Here is a 22066-nt window from a genome sequence, read left to right on the forward strand (position 1 = left end):
TGGGGTCTGGCCGGGAACTGGGTTACTGTGTATCTGGGAAATGTCCTTTTCCACTGAGGTTCAGCACAGACCTTGAGTTACTGTCTCTGAAGGCAGGCTATTCCTTTTTACTATTCTGACTCATGGATATGTAGAACGCAGTGGTGCCTGGATAGGCCTTTCTTTTGGGCGCTTCCGTATTGACCTGTACTCACGTTCATACCGATTTATCAGATAGCTTAACTCAGCCACGATCTCATGTAAGAAGACTCCAGGAAAAGAGGATTGCTTTAACCGAAATTCTTGTATTATGATGAAAGTAGCAGGTAAAAAGGAATATTCAACAGAGGACATGTAATAGGATGCATACAGATATGGGGATGATGACAAAATGGAGAATAAGGGCGTGAACAAACATACATCACAGGACTACAGTGAGAGAGTTGGGACAAAATAAAGGGAAAGGCAAACTTCTGCCTAGAAAGAAAGGATGGAACACAAACAATGCAAACATTAAATGATTTCTCAAGTCGTGGGACATGACAAAGCTTCTCCTATAATGTAATAACTATGGTGCGCTAACATCTGCCATTAAGACTGGAAAGACTCTGGAGGACAGTTTTTACCTGCCCCCACCCCCATACTTTTGGAGCAGAAACTTTGCTTAAGGCCGGTTTCACACATCAGTGTCTCCGGTACGTGTGGTGACAGTTTTCTCACGTACCGGAGACACTGACACACGTAGACCCATTCAAATGAATGGGTCTATGCACATGTCAGCATGTTTTCACGGACCGTGTGTCCGTGTGCAAAAAAAAAAGACATGTACGTTTTTACCCGGACACACGGGCCGCAAAACGTGCCACACACGCGCACACGGAGACCAGTACACATTGCCCTCCGTGTGCACGGACGTCTGCCAGGGAAGTAGCGCTACTGTAAGCTGCTGTTCCCCAGCGGCCAGTGCTGAATGCAGCTTTCATCCATTCTCCCCTGCTCTGTTTTCCCTGCGAGCAGGGGACAATGAATGAATGAAAAACCCAAAACCCAACGTGGGGTCCCCCTATGTTGTTAAACCAACCCCGCAAAACTCACAGGTGTGGCTTGCTATTCTCAGGCTGGTAAGGGGCCATGCATGGGTTCCCCCCAGCCTAAAAGCAGCAGCCCGCAGCTGCCCAGAAAAGGCGCATCTATTAGATGCGTCAATTCTGGAGTTTTGCCCGGTTCTTCCCACTTGCGCTGTAGCGGTGGCAAGTGGGGTAATGAGGAGTTAATGTCACCTTCATATTATAAGGTGACATTAAGCCCAGCTTAGTAATGGAGAGGTGTCAATAATACAACTCTCCATTACTAATCCTATAGTTGGTAAAGAGTTAAATAAACACACACACATGCAGAATAAAGTATTGTAATGAAATCATACACAACAGTTTTTCCATCTTTATTATACTGGTAATCCAAGCGACACCCTAGATCTCCTGTAAAAACAATAAAAAATAAACCAACAATATACCCATACCTGTCCGGCGTTCAGTCAGTCCCTCACTGTAATCCATATCTGGGATATATTCAGTATACAACTGGGAGCGCTGGTAATGCGACCGGCCTGGCTGTAAACTACTGGGGAAAGAATGATACGCAGCGGGCGCAGGCTCAGTAACTAGCGGTGACGTGGGAGAATGCAAGCGATGAGGTCACGGCAGTTCAAGCTCTGTCACAGTGACCTCATCACTTGCATTCACCCACGGTCCTGAGGTCACAGGAGTTCATGCCGGCAGCGAGCACAGACTCAGTGACGTCAGCGCTAGTTACTGAGCCTGTGCCCGCTGCGTATCATTCATTCATTCTTCCTTGCTCGCTGGCTGGGCAGGGGAGAAGGGATGACAGCCGCGTTCAGCACCACATGCAGGGGAACAGCGCTTACAGTAGCGCTACTTCCCCGGCGGCCGTCCGTGTGGTACTGATGCGGCACACGTGTGCCGCACGTAGTACACACATGGACACTGATATCTCTGCTACCGTTTTTTTCCGGTACCGGAAATATCAGGACGTCTTACTTACCATTTTCTCATCTTTAGTTCCATCCTATCTTATCCTGCAATTACATGAAAAGCTGTAAAGCTACCTAAGTTAACACTATGGTGCCTGAAATAAGCCTAAAAGCTATATTATTAGGCTGCATGGGGAAACTTGATGATGGAAAAATAAGCTTAAAAAGTAAAGCAAATAAATTTGAAATAGAAAGCAAAACTCACATACCGGCCCGCACCAGCGCTCGACTAATAAATGTTATTTCTAATAGGTGGATGTTACAAAGCCGAAAAGATTATAGAAACCTGTAAAATCTCATTATGTTTCCCCTTACGCTTCTTGAATGGCAAGAAAATAACAAAGACTCAAATAGGGAAATGAAATAGGAAGGAAAATTGAATCTGAGAGAAGCAGAAACAAAATTATTTACGGTAGAAAAAATATCAAAAAGACAAAAAGCAGCAACGTAACAAAACAAAGCAAAACAAATCATTCTTCTGTATCCTATAACAGTGTCAAGTGTCAGCGTCATTATCCCGCACCTCAAATGTCAGTGTCATTATCCCATACCCCAAGTGTCAGTGTCATCATAAATATAAATAAAAATAATTGTTACAGAAAGGATAACAAATTTGGCAATGTATTTAAATGGTCCTTTGTGGTCATAAAAAATGTAAAAAATGTCTATCAGCAAAAAAAGAAAAAAACGTGGAATCAAAATTAGGACCCACGCATAAGGAAAAAAGTTGGAAAAATTGTTTAAGTAGCACAATGAGAAAGAACTTTAAAACCCCACGTACGAAAAAAAAAAAAAACAATGGTACAGTTGCACATAAAACTTTGGGCACCCCTGGTCAAAATTACTGCTATTGTGAACAGTTAAGCAAGTTGAAGATGAAATGATCTCTAAAAGGTTGAAAGTTACAGATGACATATTTCCTTTGTATTTTAGACAAATATATATATATATATATATATATATATATATATATATATATATATATATATATACACATATATATATACAGTATATATACAGTATATATATATATATATATATATATATATATACACTGTATATATTTTACATTTAAAAAATTACAAAAAGGAAAATGGGTAGTTGCAAAAGATTGGGCACCCTGCATGGTTTCTACCTGGTAACACCCCCTTTTGCGAGTATCACAGCTTGTAAACGCCTTCGGTTCTTGTTTGAGGGATTTTCCTCCATTCTCCCTTGGAGAATTCCTCCCGTTCTGTGAGATTCCTGGGCTGTCTTGCATCCTTCGCTATTTTGAGATCTAGCCACAGATTTTCAATGATGTTCAGATCAGGGGACTGTGAGGGCCATTGTAAAACCTTCAGCTTGCACCTTTTGAGGTGTCTGTTGAGGATTTTGACATGTGTTTAGGATTATTATCTATTTGTAGAAGCCATCCTCTTCCTCTTCTCATCTTCAGCTTTTTACAGATAGTGTTATGTTTGCATCAAGAATTTGTTATAATTTCATTGACTCCATTGTTCCCTCTACCCAAAAAATGATCCCCGTGCCATTGGCTGCAACACAACCCCAAGGCTGATTAATCCACCCCCATGCTTAAGGTTAGGCGAGATGCTCTTTTCCTGAAATTCTGTGCCCTTTTTTCTCCACACATACCTTTGATCATTGTGGCCAAATAGTTCTGTTTTATCCTCATCGGACTTGTTTCCAAGATTCATCAGGCTTGTTTAGATGTTCTTTTGCACACTTCTGACACTGAATTGTATGGTGAGGACGCAGAAGAGGTTTTTCTGATGAATCTTCCATGAAGACCATATTTGTGCAGGTGTCTCTGAACAGTAGAACAATGTACCACAACTCCAGTGTCTGCCAAATCTTTCTGAAGGTATTTTGCAGTCGAGAGGGGATTCTGATTTGCCTCTCTAGCATTCATACAAGCAGCTCTTGCTGAAATTGTGCTTGGTCTTCCAGACCTTATCTTGACCTCCACTGCTCCAGGTAACTGCCATTTTTTTATTACATTTAGAACTGAGGAAAGGGCAACTTGAAAACGCTCTGCTATCGTCTTATAGCCTTCTCCTGCTTTGTGGCCTCCACCATTTCTATTTTTAGAGTGCTCGGCAGCTGCTTAGAAGAACCCATGCCTGCTGTTTTTTGGCACAAGATTAGAGGAGGCTGGGTGTTTATAAAGTCGGGAAATTTGCATCACCCGGCCTTTCTATTTTTATTGAGCGCTTCAGCAGTCTAACTGGCTGATGGTGGTTGTCTTTTGTTGGGAAGGTCTCAGTAGGGTCACGTAAGGTTAGCCTATGAGGAACAGGAGCGCCACATCGAATTTTAAGCTGCCATCTTCCATGGCCAGGAACAGTGAATACACTCTCCTTTCCCAGTAGTATTTTTTCAATGAGTCTGACTATTAGGCAAACTTACTTAGTGGCTATATTCCATTGAACCTCTACTTTTCTAATTTTACCTTACTTTTTGTAATTTTGTGCTTTGTACATATTTTAACCAAAATTAATAAAAATTACTTTTTAAGGGTTTTTTCTTTTTGGTCTTTCATAAAAAATATACCTTTGTTTGTTGTTGTTTTGGTTTTTTTTGTCAGAATTTAGAGAGAGCATGTGCAAATGTGTGTGTGTTCTCCATCAATCTGCTCCTTTCCTCTCCATTGACTTCCATAGTCAGCTGTAATAGTAACATGGTAACATAGTTAGTAAGGCCGAAAAAAGCCATCTGTCCATCTAGTTCAGCCTATAATCCGTCAGAATAAATCCCCAGATCTACGTCCTTCTACAGAACCTAATAACTGTATGATACAATATTGTTCTGCTCCAGGAAGACATCCAGGCCTCTCTTGAACCCCTCAACTGAGTTCGCCATCACCACCTCCTCAGGCAAGGAATTCCAGATTCTCACTGCCCTAACAGTAAAGAATCCTCTTCTCTGTTGGTGGAAAAACCTTCTCTCCTCCAGACGCAGAGAATGCCCCCTTGTGACCGTCACCTTCCTGGTACAAACAGATCCTCGGAGAGATATTTGTATTGTCCCCTTATATACTTATACATGGTTATTAGATCGTCCCTCAGTCGTCTTTTTTCTAGACTAAATAATCCTAATTTTGATAATATCTCAGGGCATTGCAGTTCCCCCATCCCCTTTATTAGTTTTGTTGTCCTCCTTTGTACTCGCTCTAGTTCCATCCTGAGCACTGGTGCCCAAAACTGTACACAGCACTCCATGTACGGTCTAACCAGGGGTTTGTACAGAGGCAGTATAATGCTCTCATCATGTGTATCCAGACCTCTTTTAATGCACCCCATGATCCTGTTTGCCTTGGCAGCTGCTGCCTGGCACTGGCTGCTCCAGGTTATCATTAACTAGGATCCCCAAGTCCTTCTCCATGTCAGATTTACCCAGTGTTTTCCCATTCAGTGTGTAATGTTGATACTGATTCCTTCTTCCCGTGTGTATAACCTTACATTTATCATTGTTAAACCGCATTTTCCACCTCTTGGCCCAAGTTTCCAACTTATCCAGATCCATCTGTAGCAGAATACTATCTTCTCTTGTATTGACTGCTTTACATAGTTTTGTATCATCTGCAAATATCGATATTTTACTGTGTAAACCTTCTACCAGATCGTTAATAAATATGTAGAAGAGAAGAGGTCCCAACACCGACCCCTGCGGTCCCCACTGGTCACAGTGACCCCGTTAGAGAATATACCATTTATAACCACCCTCTGCTTTCTATCACTAAGCCAGTTACTAACCCATTTACACACATTTCCCCCAGACCAAGCATTCTCATTTTGTGTACCAACCTCTTGTGTGGCTCGGTATCAAACGCTTTGGAAAAATCAAGATATACCACGACCAATGACTCCCCTTGGTCCAGTCTATAGCTTACCTTGTCATAAAAACTGATTAGATTGGATTGACAGGAGCGATTTCTCATAAACCCATGCTGATATGGAGTTACACAGTTATTTTCATTGAGATAATCCAGAATAACATCCCTCAGAAACCCTTCACATATTTTACCAACAGTAGAGGTTAGACTTACTGGCCTATAATTTCCAGGTTCACTTTTAGAGCCCTTTTTGAATATTGGCACCACATTTGCTATGCGCCAGTCCTGCAGAACAGACCCCGTCGCTATGGAGTCCCTAAAAATAAGAAATAATGGTTTATCTATTACATTACTTAGTTCTCTTAGTACTCGTGGGTGTATGCCATCCGGACCCAGAGATTTATCTATTTTAATCTTATTTAGCCGGTTTCGCACCTCTTCTTGTGTTAGATTGGTGACCCTTAATATAGGGTTTTCATTGTTTCTTGGGATTTCACCTAGCATTTCATTTTCCACCGTGAATACCGTGGAGAAGAAGGTGTTTAATATGTTAGCCTTTTCCTCGTCATCTACAACCATTCTTTCCTCACTGTTTTTTAAGGGGCCTACATTTTCAGTTTTTATTCTTTTACTATTGATATAGTTGAAGAACAGTTTGGGATTAGTTTTACTCTCCTTAGCAATGTGCTTCTCTGTTTCCTTTTTGGCAGCTTTAATTAGTTTTTTAGATAAAGTATTTTTCTCCCTATAGTTTTTTAGAGCTTCAATGGTGCCATCCTGCTTTAGTAGTGCAAATGCTTTCTTTTTACTGTTAATTGCCTGTCTTACTTCTTTGTTTAGCCACATTGGGTTTTTCCCATTTCTAGTCCTTTTATTCCCACAAGGTATAAACCGCTTACAGTGCCTATTTAGGATGTTCTTAAACATTTCCCATTTATTATCTGTATTCTTATTTCTGAGGATATTGTCCCAGTCTACCAGATTAAGGGCATCTCTAAGCTGGTCAAACTTTGCCTTCCTAAAGTTCAGTGTTTTGTGACTCCCTGACAAGTCCCTCTAGTGAAAGACAGGTGAAACTGTACAATATTGTGGTCGCTATTTCCTAGATGCAGATTTGTTATTCTGTCAGGTCTATTAGATCGTATTAGGTCTAAAAGTGCTGCTCCTCTGGTTGGATTCTGCACCAAGTGTGAAAGATAATTTTTCTTGGTTATTAGCAGAAACCTGTTGTTTTAATGGGTTTCGTAGGTCTCTGTTTCCCAGTTAACATCCGGGTAGATAAAGTCCCCCATAACAAGGACCTCATTATGGGTTGCAGCTTCATCTATCTGCCTTAGTAGTAGACTTTCCATGATTTCTGTTATATTTGGGGGTTTGTAACAGACCCCAAGGAGAATTTTGTTACTATTTTTCCCTCCATGTATTTCGACCCATATGGACTCGACATCCTCATTCTCTTCGCTAATATCCATCCTTTAAGTGGACTTTAGACAAGACTTTACATAGAGACAAACCCCTCCTCCTCTCCGATTTTTACGATCCTTTCTAAACAGACTGTAACCCTGTAAGTTAACTGCCCAGTCATAGCTTTCATCTAACCATGTCTCGGTTATTCCCACTATGTCAAAGTTACCTGTAGATATTCCTGCTTCTAGTTCTTCCATCTTGTTTGTCAGGCTTCTGGCGTTTGCGAGCATGCAGTTTAGAGGATTTTGTTTAGTTCCAATCTCCTCCCTGTGGATTGTTTTGGAAACGTTCTTACCTCCCTTCCGAGTGTGTTGTCTTGGGTCTTCTTTGCTGCACCTCATATCCTTCATCATGTTTGAGTCTAATGTTTTTCTTCCCGTCCCCTCTTCTCCTAGTTTAACGCCCTCCTGATGAGTGTAGCGAGTCTTCTGGCGAATGTGTGTTTCCCGGGTTTGTTGAGGTGTAGTCCGTCTCTGGCGAGGAGTCTGTTGTACAGATAGTTCACACCGTGATCCAGGAATCCAAATCCTTGTGTGCACCATCGTCTTAGCCAGTTGTTCACATCAAGGATCCTGTTCCATCTCCTGGTGCCATGCTCATCTACTGGAAGGATAGAAGAAAAAACTACCTGTGCATCCAGTTCCTTTACTTTCTTCCCCAACTCTCCAAAGTGCTTGCAGATTGTCGGTAGGTCCTTCCTTGCGGTGTCATTGGTGCCAACATGTATCGGAAGAAACGGGTGGACGTCCTTGGAACTGAAGAGCTTTGGTATCCTATCGGTCACATCTTTGATCTTCGCACCTGGGAATCAGCATACTTCTCTTGCGGTTATGTCCGGTCTGCAGATGGCTGCTTCTGTGCCTCTCAGTAGTGAGTCTCCCACCACTACCACTCTTCTTCGCTTCTTGGCTATAATTTTTGGTGTCACGTCTGGGTGTTGCTGTGTGCCCTTTTCTTCTTTGCTTTCATCCTTAGGTGTGCCATCTTCGTCCTCCACAAGGCCTTGATATCGGTTTCTCAGTTGTGTGGTTGGTGATGACTCCATGGTCTTCTTGCTTCTTTTGGTCACATGCTTCCACTCGCCTGCTTTTGGAGGTTCTCTGACACTTTCTTCACCTTCTGTGACCGGTAGAGATGCTTCTGTTCTGTCTAGGAAGTCTTCATTTTCTTTGATGAGTTTCGAAGTTGCAATTCTTTCTTCCAAACCCCGCACCTTTTCTTCTAAAAGGGCCAGTAGTCTACACTTCTGGCAGGTGAAGTTGGATTCTTCTTCTGGTCGATCTGTGAACATGTAGCACATGTTGCAGCTCACCATGTAGGTTGTCACATCTGCCATGTTGCTCCTAAATCCTACTGACTTGCTGTGTGCCTTCCTTCTTGTGTAATCTACCAGCAGTAATCTGATCTCTCAGTGAGCTGTCAGTCCCTCATAGTTTGACAAAAGACAAATTTTAGCATCTTGATCAGAGTGCAGGAGGAGAGAAAGAAGCAGCTCGTAAAATGGAGAAGAAAGCAGATTTCACCGATACAAAGTTCCATACATTCACTTGTTTCTCTAAGCGCTCAGGGTAGCGGGAGATTCCCTAATCTCTGGTAGATGATCACTTCCATATCATCGTATGATCGGAACAAGTCCTAGTTCATATTTTGAATCCACCTTGCGCCTGTCCTATAAGCAGCGCACATCTGTTACTTCCTCAAGCGAGAAGATGTACAGGTGAGATTTTAATAATGGATTGATGAAGTCGTGTATGTTACTAGCCCAATTCTTACATAGCAGCCAGAGCCGCCTAAAGCAATTAATTCTCTCCCGTGAATGTGAGTGCGTGGCACAGCTGGGAGCCGGGCACACATTTATTTAAGTGCTTCGGCAATGAAGAAGGCAGAAGGAGAGTTTCTTCATTGCTCCTCAGATCTATATTTGGCTGTTATTAAACTTGACTGAGGAAATACGCTATTAACCACAGAAGTGGAACCGACATATTATCCATCTGTGTCTCGAGCCGTGCAGCAGGGACTGTATTTTTAGAAAATGAAATCTATTTTTTTTCTATGTTGTGTGGATTTAATGATGTTCTGTGATAAAGTATATGGTTGGTAGAAGGGAAGCCATATGTTTCCAGTCTCTGTCCTGAATGAGGCATCTGGAACATTTAAATAAATTAATTGTATAAAATTAATGATTGGCACATCTTACTCCAGTGGCCTGCTCATTAAGACTAGAGTAAAAGTCTCAAGTAACAAATTTTGATGAATCGAGGCCATAATGTGCACTAAAGCATAGAGTGAGCTCCCTCAGTCGGTGGCTGTATAAATTATCTGTAATACGCTCCATCTAGTGATGACTGTATAAATCTGTATGTAGTGAGCTCCTCCTAGTGGTGGCTGAATAATTCTATGTAGTGAGCTCCCCCTAGTGGTGGCTGTATAGTTCTGAATGTATTGAGTTCCTCCTAGTGGTGGCTGTATTAATGTGTATGTAGTGAGCTCCCCCTAGTGGTGGCTGTATAGTTCTGAATTTAGTGAGTTTCTCCTAGTGGTGGCTGTATAAATCTGTATGTAGTGATCTCCCTCTGATGGTGGCTGTATAAATCTGTATGTAGTGAGCTGCCCCTAGTGGTGGCTGAATAATTCTATGTAGTGAGCTCCTCCTAGTGGTGGCTGTATAGTTCTGACTGTAGTGAGTTCCTCCTAGTGGTGGCTGTATAAATCTGTATGTAGTGAGCTCCCCCTAGTGGTGGCTGTACAAATCTGTATGTAGTGAGCTCCTCCTAGTGCTGGCTGTATAAATCTGTATGTAGTGAGCTCCCCCTAGTGCTGGCTGTACAAATCTGTATGTAGTGAGCTCCTCCTAGTGGTGACTGTATAAATCTGTATGTAGTGAGCTCCCCCTAGTGGTGGCTGTATAAATCTGTATGTAGTGAGCTGCCCCTAGTGGTGGCTGTATAAATCTGTATGTAGTGAGCTCCCCCTAGTGGTGGCTGTATAAATCTGTATGTAGTGAGCTCCCCCTAGTGGTGGCTGTATAAATCTGTATGTAGTGAGCTCCCCCTAGTGGTGGCTGTATAAATCTGTATGTAGTGAGCTGCCCCTAGTGGTGGCTGTATAAATCTGTATGTAGTGAGCTCCCTCTAGCGGTGGCTGTACAAATCTGTATGTAGTGAGCTCCCCCTAGTGGTGGCTGTTTAAATCTGTATGTAATGAGCTCCCCCGTAGTGGTGACTGTATAAATCTGTATGTAGTGAGCTCCCCCGTAGTGGTGACTGTATAAATCTGTATGTAGTGAGCTCCCTCTAGTGGTGGCTGTATAAATCAGTACATAGCATGCTCACCATAGTGGTGTCTGTATAAATATGTATGTAGTGAGCTCCTCCAAGTGGTAGATGTATAAATCTGTATGTATACAAAAAAATCACAGCAGCACATGTGCATGAATCTAGGCCATGTGAAAACACAAACATTCAATATAGATTATACTTTTCAAAAATATTTTTCACAAATTTTTTTCACAATTTTTTTTTTCATAAAACTTACAGTAATAGATGAAAATGAAGGTTCTTAGCGCATAAATTGGCCAATTCATGTATGCGCATCAACCACGGCAAGGTGACCTCCCTCTGATGATAGGGCCTACTCTACTATACATGCCACTTTTGGGCCACCAGCCTACAACTATGGACAAAACATGTCACTCTCGGGCTGGTGGCCGTAATAAGCTATATCTGCCCATAAACTGTAGGCTTAGCCCACTAGAGTAGGACCCATCAGAGGGAGGTCACCTTGCCGTGGTTGATGGGCATACATGAATTGGCCAATTTATGATCTAAGAACCTTCATTTTCATCTATTACTGTAAGTTTTATGATGCTATATAATAAATAAATAAATAAAATTACTATTATAGTAAATAAATCCCCCATAGTGGCGGCTGTATGAATCTAATACTGTATATTAATACAAATTTCGAGCTGCTTCTCTGGACACTGTATGCTCTTGATATCTGGACACTTTATGGACTATTTCAATGGATATTCACCTATCTCAATCACTATGTAGTTAGTATTACATTTACTTTATTTTTTGTAAGTATACTGTATATAGCGAGTATAATTTTATACACTTGGTCTATATGAGTAGACAAACCACTGCCCTTCAGCAAAATGATCCCATCTTCAGTGCAGAAATATCATGAAGCTAGAACATATCTGCACCGATTATAGATTACTGCCTGTGTTCCCCGCAACTCTGTATGTGAAATCTGTTACCTTAATAGAGAATATTCCAAGATACCTTGTGTCCTGAAATCTTAATATTTTATTCTAGGTTTCAATGCAGGGAGACAACTCCCTTTTAATTAATGCATCTGACCCTCAGTATTCTCCAAGGACATCATTATCATCATGTTACTGTCACTTAATGGTTACACAGTTCTCAATAATTCATGTGAGAAACAACACAGGTCACAGATATAATATTTATGAAGGTTATTAAGTGTATCAGGTGCACCTTGTTCACCCTAGAGTGTATAAAGGGAAAATATCCCTTGTATATAAGTATATAATTGCTATAATATTACCACCTATCTACTAGAATATAATTAATATAATACCGCCACCTGTTAAAGAATATAACTACTATAATACTGCTACTATGTGCAAAAATATAACTTCTATAATACTGCCCCTATGTACAAGAATATAACTACTATAATACTGCCACCTATGTACAAGAATATAACTACTATAATACTGCCCCTATGTACAAGAATATATAACTACTATAATACTGCCCATATGTACAAGAATATATAACTACTATAATACTGCCCATATGTACAAGAATATAACTACTATAATACTGCCCCCTATGTACAAGAATATAACTACTATAATACTGCCCCTATGTACAAGAATATATAACTACTATAATACTGCTCCTATGTACAAGAATATAACTACTATAATACTGTTCCTATGTACAAGAATATAACTACTATAATACTGCTCCTATGTACAAGAGTATAACTACTATAATACTGCCCCTATGTGCAAAAATATAACTTCTATAATACTGCCTCTATGTACAAGAATATAACTACTATAATACTGCCCCTATATACAAGAATATAACTACTATAATACTGCTCCTATGTACAAGAATATAACTACTATAATACTGCCCCTATGAACAAGAATATAACTACTATAATACTGCCTATATGTACAAGAATATAACTACTATAATACTGCTCCTATGTACAAGAATATAACTACTATAATACTGCCCCCTATGTACAAGAATATAACTACTATAATACTTCTCCTATGTACAAAAATATAACTACTATAATACTGCCCTTATGTACAAGAATATAACTACTATAATACTGCCCCTATGTACAAGAATATAGCTACTATAATACTGCCCCTATGTGCAAAAATATAACTTCTATAATACTGCCTTTATGTACAAGAATATAACTACTATAATACTGCCCCTATATACAAGAATATAACTACTATAATACTGCTCCTATGTACAAGAATATAACTACTATAATACTGCCCCTATGAACAAGAATATAACTACTATAATACTGCCCCTATGTACAAGAATATAACTACTATAATACTGCTCCTATGTACAAGAATATAACTACTATAATACTGCCCCTATGTGCAAAAATATAACTACTATAATACTGCCCCTATGTACAAGAATATAACTACTATAATACTGCCACCTATGTACAAGAATATAACTACTATAATACTGCCCCTATGTACAAGAATATATAACTACTATAATACTGCCCATATGTACAAGAATATAACTACTATAATACTGCCCCCTATGTACAAGAATATAACTACTATAATACTGCCCCTATGTACAAGAATATATAACTACTATAATACTGCTCCTATGTACAAGAATATAACTACTATAATACTGTTCCTATGTACAAGAATATAACTACTATAATACTGCTCCTATGTACAAGAGTATAACTACTATAATACTGCCCCTATGTGCAAAAATATAACTACTATAATACTGCTCCTATGTACAAGAGTATAACTACTATAATACTGCCCCTATGTGCAAAAATATAACTTCTATAATACTGCCTCTATGTACAAGAATATAACTACTATAATACTGCCCCTATATACAAGAATATAACTACTATAATACTGCTCCTATGTACAAGAATATAACTACTATAATACTGCCCCTATGAACAAGAATATAACTACTATAATACTGCCTATATGTACAAGAATATAACTACTATAATACTGCTCCTATGTACAAGAATATAACTACTATAATACTGCCCCCTATGTACAAGAATATAACTACTATAATACTTCTCCTATGTACAAAAATATAACTACTATAATACTGCCCTTATGTACAAGAATATAACTACTATAATACTGCCCCTATGTACAAGAATATAGCTACTATAATACTGCCCCTATGTGCAAAAATATAACTTCTATAATACTGCCTTTATGTACAAGAATATAACTACTATAATACTGCCCCTATATACAAGAATATAACTACTATAATACTGCTCCTATGTACAAGAATATAACTACTATAATACTGCCCCTATGAACAAGAATATAACTACTATAATACTGCCCCTATGTACAAGAATATAACTACTATAATACTGCTCCTATGTACAAGAATATAACTACTATAATACTGCCCCTATGTGCAAAAATATAACTACTATAATACTGCCCCTATGTACAAGAATATAACTACTATAATACTGCCACCTATGTACAAGAATATAACTACTATAATACTGCCCCTATGTACAAGAATATATAACTACTATAATACTGCCCATATGTACAAGAATATAACTACTATAATACTGCCCCCTATGTACAAGAATATAACTACTATAATACTGCCCCTATGTACAAGAATATATAACTACTATAATACTGCTCCTATGTACAAGAATATAACTACTATAATACTGTTCCTATGTACAAGAATATAACTACTATAATACTGCTCCTATGTACAAGAGTATAACTACTATAATACTGCCCCTATGTGCAAAAATATAACTTCTATAATACTGCCTCTATGTACAAGAATATAACTACTATAATACTGCCCCTATATACAAGAATATAACTACTATAATACTGCTCCTATGTACAAGAATATAACTACTATAATACTGCCCCTATGAACAAGAATATAACTACTATAATACTGCCTATATGTACAAGAATATAACTACTATAATACTGCTCCTATGTACAAGAATATAACTACTATAATACTGCCCCCTATGTACAAGAATATAACTACTATAATACTTCTCCTATGTACAAAAATATAACTACTATAATACTGCCCTTATGTACAAGAATATAACTACTATAATACTGCCCCTATGTACAAGAATATAGCTACTATAATACTGCCCCTATGTGCAAAAATATAACTTCTATAATACTGCCTTTATGTACAAGAATATAACTACTATAATACTGCCCCTATATACAAGAATATAACTACTATAATACTGCTCCTATGTACAAGAATATAACTACTATAATACTGCCCCTATGAACAAGAATATAACTACTATAATACTGCCCCTATGTACAAGAATATAACTACTATAATACTGCTCCTATGTACAAGAATATAACTACTATAATACTGCCCCTATGTGCAAAAATATAACTACTATAATACTGCCCCTATGTACAAGAATATAACTACTATAATACTGCCCCTATGTGCAAAAATATAACTTCTATAATACTGCCTTTATGTACAAGAATATAACTACTATAATACTGCCCCTATGAACAAGAATATAACTACTATAATACTGCCTATATGTACAAGAATATAACTACTATAATACTGCTCCTATATACAAGAATATAACTACTATAATACTGCCCCTATGAACAAGAATATAACTACTATAATACTGCCTATATGTACAAGAATATAACTACTATAATACTGCTCCCCATGTACAAGACTATAACTACTATAATACTGCACCTATGTACAAGAATATAACTACTATAATACTGCTCCTATGTACAAGAATATAACTACTATAATACTGCCCCTATGAACAAGAATATAACTACTATAATACTGCCCCTATGTACAAGAATATAACTACTATAATACTGCTCCTATGTACAAGAATATAACTACTATAATACTGCCCCTATGTGCAAAAATATAACTACTATAATACTGCCCCTATGTACAAGAATATAACTACTATAATACTGCCCCTATGTGCAAAAATATAACTTCTATAATACTGCCTTTATGTACAAGAATATAACTACTATAATACTGCCCCTATGAACAAGAATATAACTACTATAATACTGCCTATATGTACAAGAATATAACTACTATAATACTGCTCCTATATACAAGAATATAACTACTATAATACTGCCCCTATGAACAAGAATATAACTACTATAATACTGCCTATATGTACAAGAATATAACTACTATAATACTGCTCCCCATGTACAAGAATATAACTACTATAATACTGCACCTATGTACAAGAATATAACTACTATAATACTGCTCCTATGTACAAGAATATAACTACTATAATACTGTCCCTATATACAAGAATATAACTACTATAATACTGCCCCTATGTACAAGAATATAACTACTGTAATATTGCCCCTATGTACAAGAATATAACTACTCTAATACTGCCCCTATATATAAGAATATAACTACTATAATACTGCCCCTATGTACAAGAATATAACTACTGTAATATTGCCCCTATGTACAAGAATATAACTACTATAATACTGCCCCTATGTACAAGAATATAACTACTATAATACTGCCCCTATGTACAAGAATATAACTACTATAATACTGCCCCTATGTACAAGAATATAACTACTATAATACTGCCCCTATGTACAAGAATATAACTACTATAATACTGCCAGCTATGTACAGGAATATAACTACTATAATACTGCCCCTATGTACAAGAATATAACTACTATAATACTACCCCTATATACAAGAATATAACTACTATAATACTGCTCCTATGTACAAGAATATAACTACTATAATACTGCCCCCTATGTACAAGAATATAACTAATATAATACTGCTCCTATGTACAGGAATATAACTACTATAATACTGCTCCTATGTACAAGAATATAACTGATATAACATTGCTCCTATGTGCGAGAATATAACTACTATAATACTGCCATGTACAGCACAATGTTCTGTCTCCGCTTTTACATGGGACCACTTGCCTTTTTTCCAATATATCAAAAACTGGATGAGCTGTTGAACATGTCCCCTTAGTGATGCAATTATTGGGCAGCGGGTGCCTCCTATGTTGGGGTATGTAGGCGCTGGCACTTCAGCCATTTTGTTGTCTTCACTGCGTTTCAGAGTATCTACGACATTGTAGGACCGCACATTATGGCGGTGGCTCAGCTGCTGTAAATGAGGGGTAGCAGCGGGGGCTTCAGTGCTGGGGGCTTGTTGCGGTGACATCACATCCACTCTGGCAGTCTGTGCGCAGCACATTGACATTGCAGTAACAGAGATCTGTAGCCACTTCGGCTTTTTCAATTTTTATGTTTGTCACATTCAGTGGTAAATGGATTGTTAATTATAAGGACAGCGGGACGATTATAGTATAATGCCTGAGAACAAATCACCCTCCTGCCACCGGGAGGACGGAGACGGAGCGGAGATTGCCGCTAAATGTCAGACGTGTCATTAGATGGTGTAATATAGGAAGCACAGACAAGGCGTGTGGGCCACTAATGGCTGCCGATTCCTGGCTGATCAGGACCTCCTCACTTCTCTCATCTATTGTTCTACCTGGAATGTGTCAGTCTACACTGTTGTTCTAAAATTCATTCATGAACCTACAAGCCCAGGATGAACAGCTCTGAATGGAATTGTGAGAGGCCACATGTGAATAGAGCTGTCATTAACTCGCCCACCAATCATAATCAGACCACTCTGCTGACTCTGATGACACCTCCCTCTAATAACGAGATGACTCCCGTGACTCCTCCCTCTAATAATGAGATGACTCGAATGATAACGAGATTTTAAGGTGACAAAGACGAGGCGGTAATTAGTAAGGACTCGACAAGCGTAAATCATTATATGGATCGTGGCTGGAAGGAAAAACAGAAGCTATCTTTTTTTCTTACAGAGAAGTGAAGAAGGAGCCGGAGTGGCGCTGTACTTCATCTTACACTACATTTCTATGGACTGTTAACTTTAAAGGCCCAAACCTCAGCGGACGTGTCTGTGACTATTGGTGGTCACATTCTATCTGATGTGTGGCGAGAGAAGATCTATTGCTAGAACTGTACGCTGCTGCTCACTTGTTAACTTTGCTGTACAGACTCGGGCAGAGACAGCAGAGTCATCATATTATTATTATTAGATAGAGGGGTCAACAGTGGCTGTTTACTGCTGTTGTGGCTGTGGGGTCAAAACAGTCCTTTCATTATTATAGGGTGGAGTCTGCAGAGACATCTCGTTATTAGAGGGAAGAGGCAGCAGAGTCATCTCATTATTAGAGAAGACTCTGCTGCCTTTTCCCTCTAATAATGAGATGATTCTGCTGTCTCTTCCCTCTAATAATGAGATGACTCTGCTGCCTCTTCCCTCTGATATTGAGATGTCTCTGCTGCCTCTTCCCTCTGATAGTGAGATGTCTCTGCTGCCTCTTCTGCCTCTTCCCTCTAATAATGAGATGTCTCTGCTGTATCTTCCCACTAACAATGAGATGACTCTGCTGCCTCTTCCCTCTGATAATGAGATGTCTCTGGTGCCTCTTCCCTCTAATAATGAGATGTCTCTGCTGCCTCTTCCCTCTAATAATGAGATGTCTCAGCTGTATTTTCCCACTAATAAAGAGATGTCTATGCTGCTTCTTCCCTCCAATAATTAGATGTCTCTGCTGCTTCTTCCCTCTAATAATGAGATGTCTCTGCTGACTCCATCCTATAATAATGAAAGGACTGTTTTGACCCCACAGCCACAACAGCAGTAAACAGCCACTGTTGACCCCTCTATCTAATAATAATAATATGATGGCTCTGTCGTCTCTGCCCGAGTCTGTACAGCAAAGTTAACAAGTGAGCAGCAGCGTACAGTTCTAGCAATAGATCTTCTCTCGCCACACATCAGATAGAATGTGACCACCAATAGTCACAGACATGTCCGCTGAGGTTTGGGCCTTTAAAGTTAACAGTCCATAGAAATGTAGTGTAAGATGAAGTACAGCGCCACTCCGGCTCCTTCTTCACTTCTCTGTAAGAAACAAAATAGCTTCTGTTTTTCCTTCCAGCCAGGATCCATATACTGATTTACGCTTGTCGAGTCCTTACTAATTACCGCCTCGTCTTTGTCACCTTAAAATCTCGTTATCATGCCGGAGGCTGAACGCAGATAAAACCAGAGAATAAATACATTGTTGAAGTTTATTGTTCAAGAATAGTCCTGTAAGTGTTGTAGCAAAACTGTCTAGAACAGGCGGCTTATTATGTCCTAGCGTCCTACCGCCCGGCACACAACAGGTTAATGGCGCGCTCAGTCCAACTAATGGCAAAGCAAAAATAAACTCTTTAAACTGTTCCAGAAAATGAAGTATTTCTCCCAGAAAATGATTGCAGTCACACATGATTTGTTATATACATATTTATTTCCTTTGTGTGTATTGGAAAAGCACAACAAAAACAGAGAGAAAATGGCAAATTGGTCATAATTTCACATAAAACACCAAAAACAAGGCAGACAAAATTGTTTGCACCTTTCTAAAATTGTGGATAAACAACTTTCAAACATCTGATGCTCGTCCAAACTCACCAGTGGCAAGTAACAGGTTTAGACAACATGGAAATCACACCTGCAACCAGATATAAAGGGGAGAAGGTGACTCAATCTTTGTGTTGTGTGTCTGTGTGTTCCACACTAAGCATGGAGAACAGAAAGAGGAGAAGAGAACGGTCTGAGGACTTGAGAACCAAAGCTGTTCTCCATCTCCAGAGATCTTGATGTTCTTTTGTCCATGGTGCGCAACATAATCCAGAAGTTTACAACCACTAACCATGAGTGGAGAAAAAGTTTTGATGTTATCTTTCATATTCTCTGAGAAAAGGACAAGAAAGCAAAAATTCTGCCGGGGCATGTAAACTTTTGAGCACAACTGTACATATTGCACGGAAGAGACAGGTCCTTGGTAACACTTTTTTCTATACAATTTGTCTGACATTGCACATAGAAAATGGAAAAATAGGGAAAAACTTGTCAGTGAGGTTTCCAGGTGATCTGTGTGGAGTTGGCTGAGCGTGACTTGTTCCTCCGTCCTCCGCCTCTAACCTCCTGCTGTTCCCTGTCACATCCCCAAATCCCAGACACTAATGCTCCTTGTCCGTCCCATGCTGCTCGAGAAAACCTGACATTCTAGAGTTCCATGTATTTCTCCTTCCTGAGCCTGGTGCCTGTCATCTGTTCTTACAGCGTGCCATGCAAGTACACATACCTGCTACCATCACCTGCTTGTAACACTCCCGCACAATTATAAACTCTACAGTATAGGGTTAATGGCCCTTACATTCTACATCTTCTGCTTCTCAACAGTCTTCTAATTCCTAATGATAATGAGCTAAAACCAGTTTTCGTTTTACTGCAGGCTGCAAAGTGAGTTTCCTCTTTGGTCACCAGTCTATTGTGCTGACATCTAGTGTGCAATGTGAGAACTGCACTAATTCATGCGTTATGTCACCTCAAAGGCCATGACCAAAAAGGAAAAGTTTCACCAATTGTGAAAGTATTTCTACTATGTGACCGGTTCTAAACTTCTGCATCTTGTCTCTGCAGGAACAGTTTACAGAGAATGTTTTGAGAATGGGACCTGGGCGACTTGGATGAACTACTCCCAGTGTGTGCCCATCCTGGACAACAAGGTGTGGAATCAATTACCCGAGACTGATAGAACGTGATTATATGGGAGCTGCAGATCTGTTACTGAGAAGTGTTATAATAAAGTATCACAGTCAGTGCACAGGGAACACGGGAGTGTGATGTCTTATAGTCACAGATCATTTCATGTATACATATCAGAGCCTGCACCAGCAGAAGAGTGAGCGCAGCTCTGGGGTACAATACAGGATGTAACTCAGGATCAGTAATATAATGTATGTACACAGTGACTGCACCAGCAGAATAGTGAGTGCAGCTCTGGGGTATAATACAGGAGGTAACTCAGGATCAGTAATGTAATGTATGTACACAGTGACTCCACCAGCAGAATAGTGAGCGCAGCTCTGGGGTACAATACAGGATGTAACTCAGGATCAGTAATATAATGTATGTACACAGTGACTGCACCAGCAGAATAGTGAGTGCAGCTCTGGGGTATAATACAGGATGTAACTCAGGATCAGTAATGTAATGTATGTACACAGTGACTGCACCAGCAGAAGAGTGAGTGCAGCTCTGGAGTATAATACAGGATGTAACTCAGGATCAGTAATATAATGTATGTACACAGTGACTGCACCAGCAGAATAGTGAGTGCAGCTCTGGGGTATAATACAGGATGTAACTCAGGAACAGTAATGTAATGTATGTACACAGTGACTGCACCAGCAGAATAGTGAGTGCAGCTCTGGGGTATAATACAGCATGTAACTCAGGATCAGTAATGTAATGTATGTACACAGTGACTGCACCAGCAGAATAGTGAGTGCAGCTCTGGGGTATAATACAGGAGGTAACTCAGGATCAGTAATGTAATGTATGTACACAGTGACTGCACCAGCAGAATAGTGAGTGCAGCTCTGGGGTATAATACAGGATGTAACTCAGGAACAGTAATGTAATGTATGTACACAGTGACTGCACCAGCAGAATAGTGAGTGCAGCTCTGGAGTATAATACAGGATGTAACTCAGGATCAGTAATGTAATGTATGTACACAGTGACTGCACCAGCAGAATAGTGAGTGCAGCTCTGGGGTATAATACAGGATGTAACTCGGGACCAGTGTAGGATAAATCCACTGGCACCAAATAGAACCAAGACTGTAGCGTTGTTTTCCTCTTGGCATCTGTATTGGGCAGGAATGGGACTATTATGGTCTGGTTATATATGGGCCAGTGTTACAGCAAGGACTATTTAGTTTTTTGGAAATGCCCGTGCACCTGATGCCGCTTCATCCTGTGATAATTAGTTTCACGGTAAATAGTCACAATGCCAACAGATACCACTCATCCCAAAATAACCTGTATCTATGATGATGAGATTATCCTGCAGGCCGGGATTATAATTACTGCTCCATAAACAGATTACTTGTCCTGCACGGAGGAGACTCAGCCTGATGTAATCATGTTCTTGTCTCCAGCGGAAGTACGACCTGCATTACAAGATCGCCCTCATTATAAACTACCTGGGACACTGCATCTCCGTCCTGGCGCTGGTCATCGCCTTCCTGCTCTTCTTGTGCTTAAGGTAAGTGTCCTAATGATATGGAAGAACTTTGTCATCAGCCTGGAGATGAGCAAACAATGTGATTGGAGCAATTAATAGGAAATAGCCAGGGACAGGACTGGACTTGAGAATCATCTGGGCCTCAGAGCGTTTTAGGTCATGACCTTATACCTGACCTTGTGC

General features: G+C 39.6%; 1 protein-coding gene across 3 annotated transcripts in view; it reads left to right on the plus strand.

Moving 5' to 3' along the window:
- Positions 1-22066, plus strand: part of CRHR2 (corticotropin releasing hormone receptor 2) — a 282276-nt gene that overhangs the window by 217950 nt on the left and 42260 nt on the right. For all 3 annotated transcript variants that reach the window (XM_077268032.1, XM_077268034.1, XM_077268033.1), the window contains 2 exons: positions 20273-20358; positions 21798-21904. In XM_077268032.1, coding sequence (XP_077124147.1) covers positions 20273-20358; positions 21798-21904 — 193 coding nt within the window. The remainder of the gene's footprint in view (positions 1-20272; positions 20359-21797; positions 21905-22066) is intronic.

This window comes from Ranitomeya variabilis, chromosome 6, assembly GCF_051348905.1.
Source record: "Ranitomeya variabilis isolate aRanVar5 chromosome 6, aRanVar5.hap1, whole genome shotgun sequence".
In the NCBI taxonomy this organism is placed as follows: Eukaryota; Metazoa; Chordata; class Amphibia; order Anura; family Dendrobatidae; genus Ranitomeya; species Ranitomeya variabilis.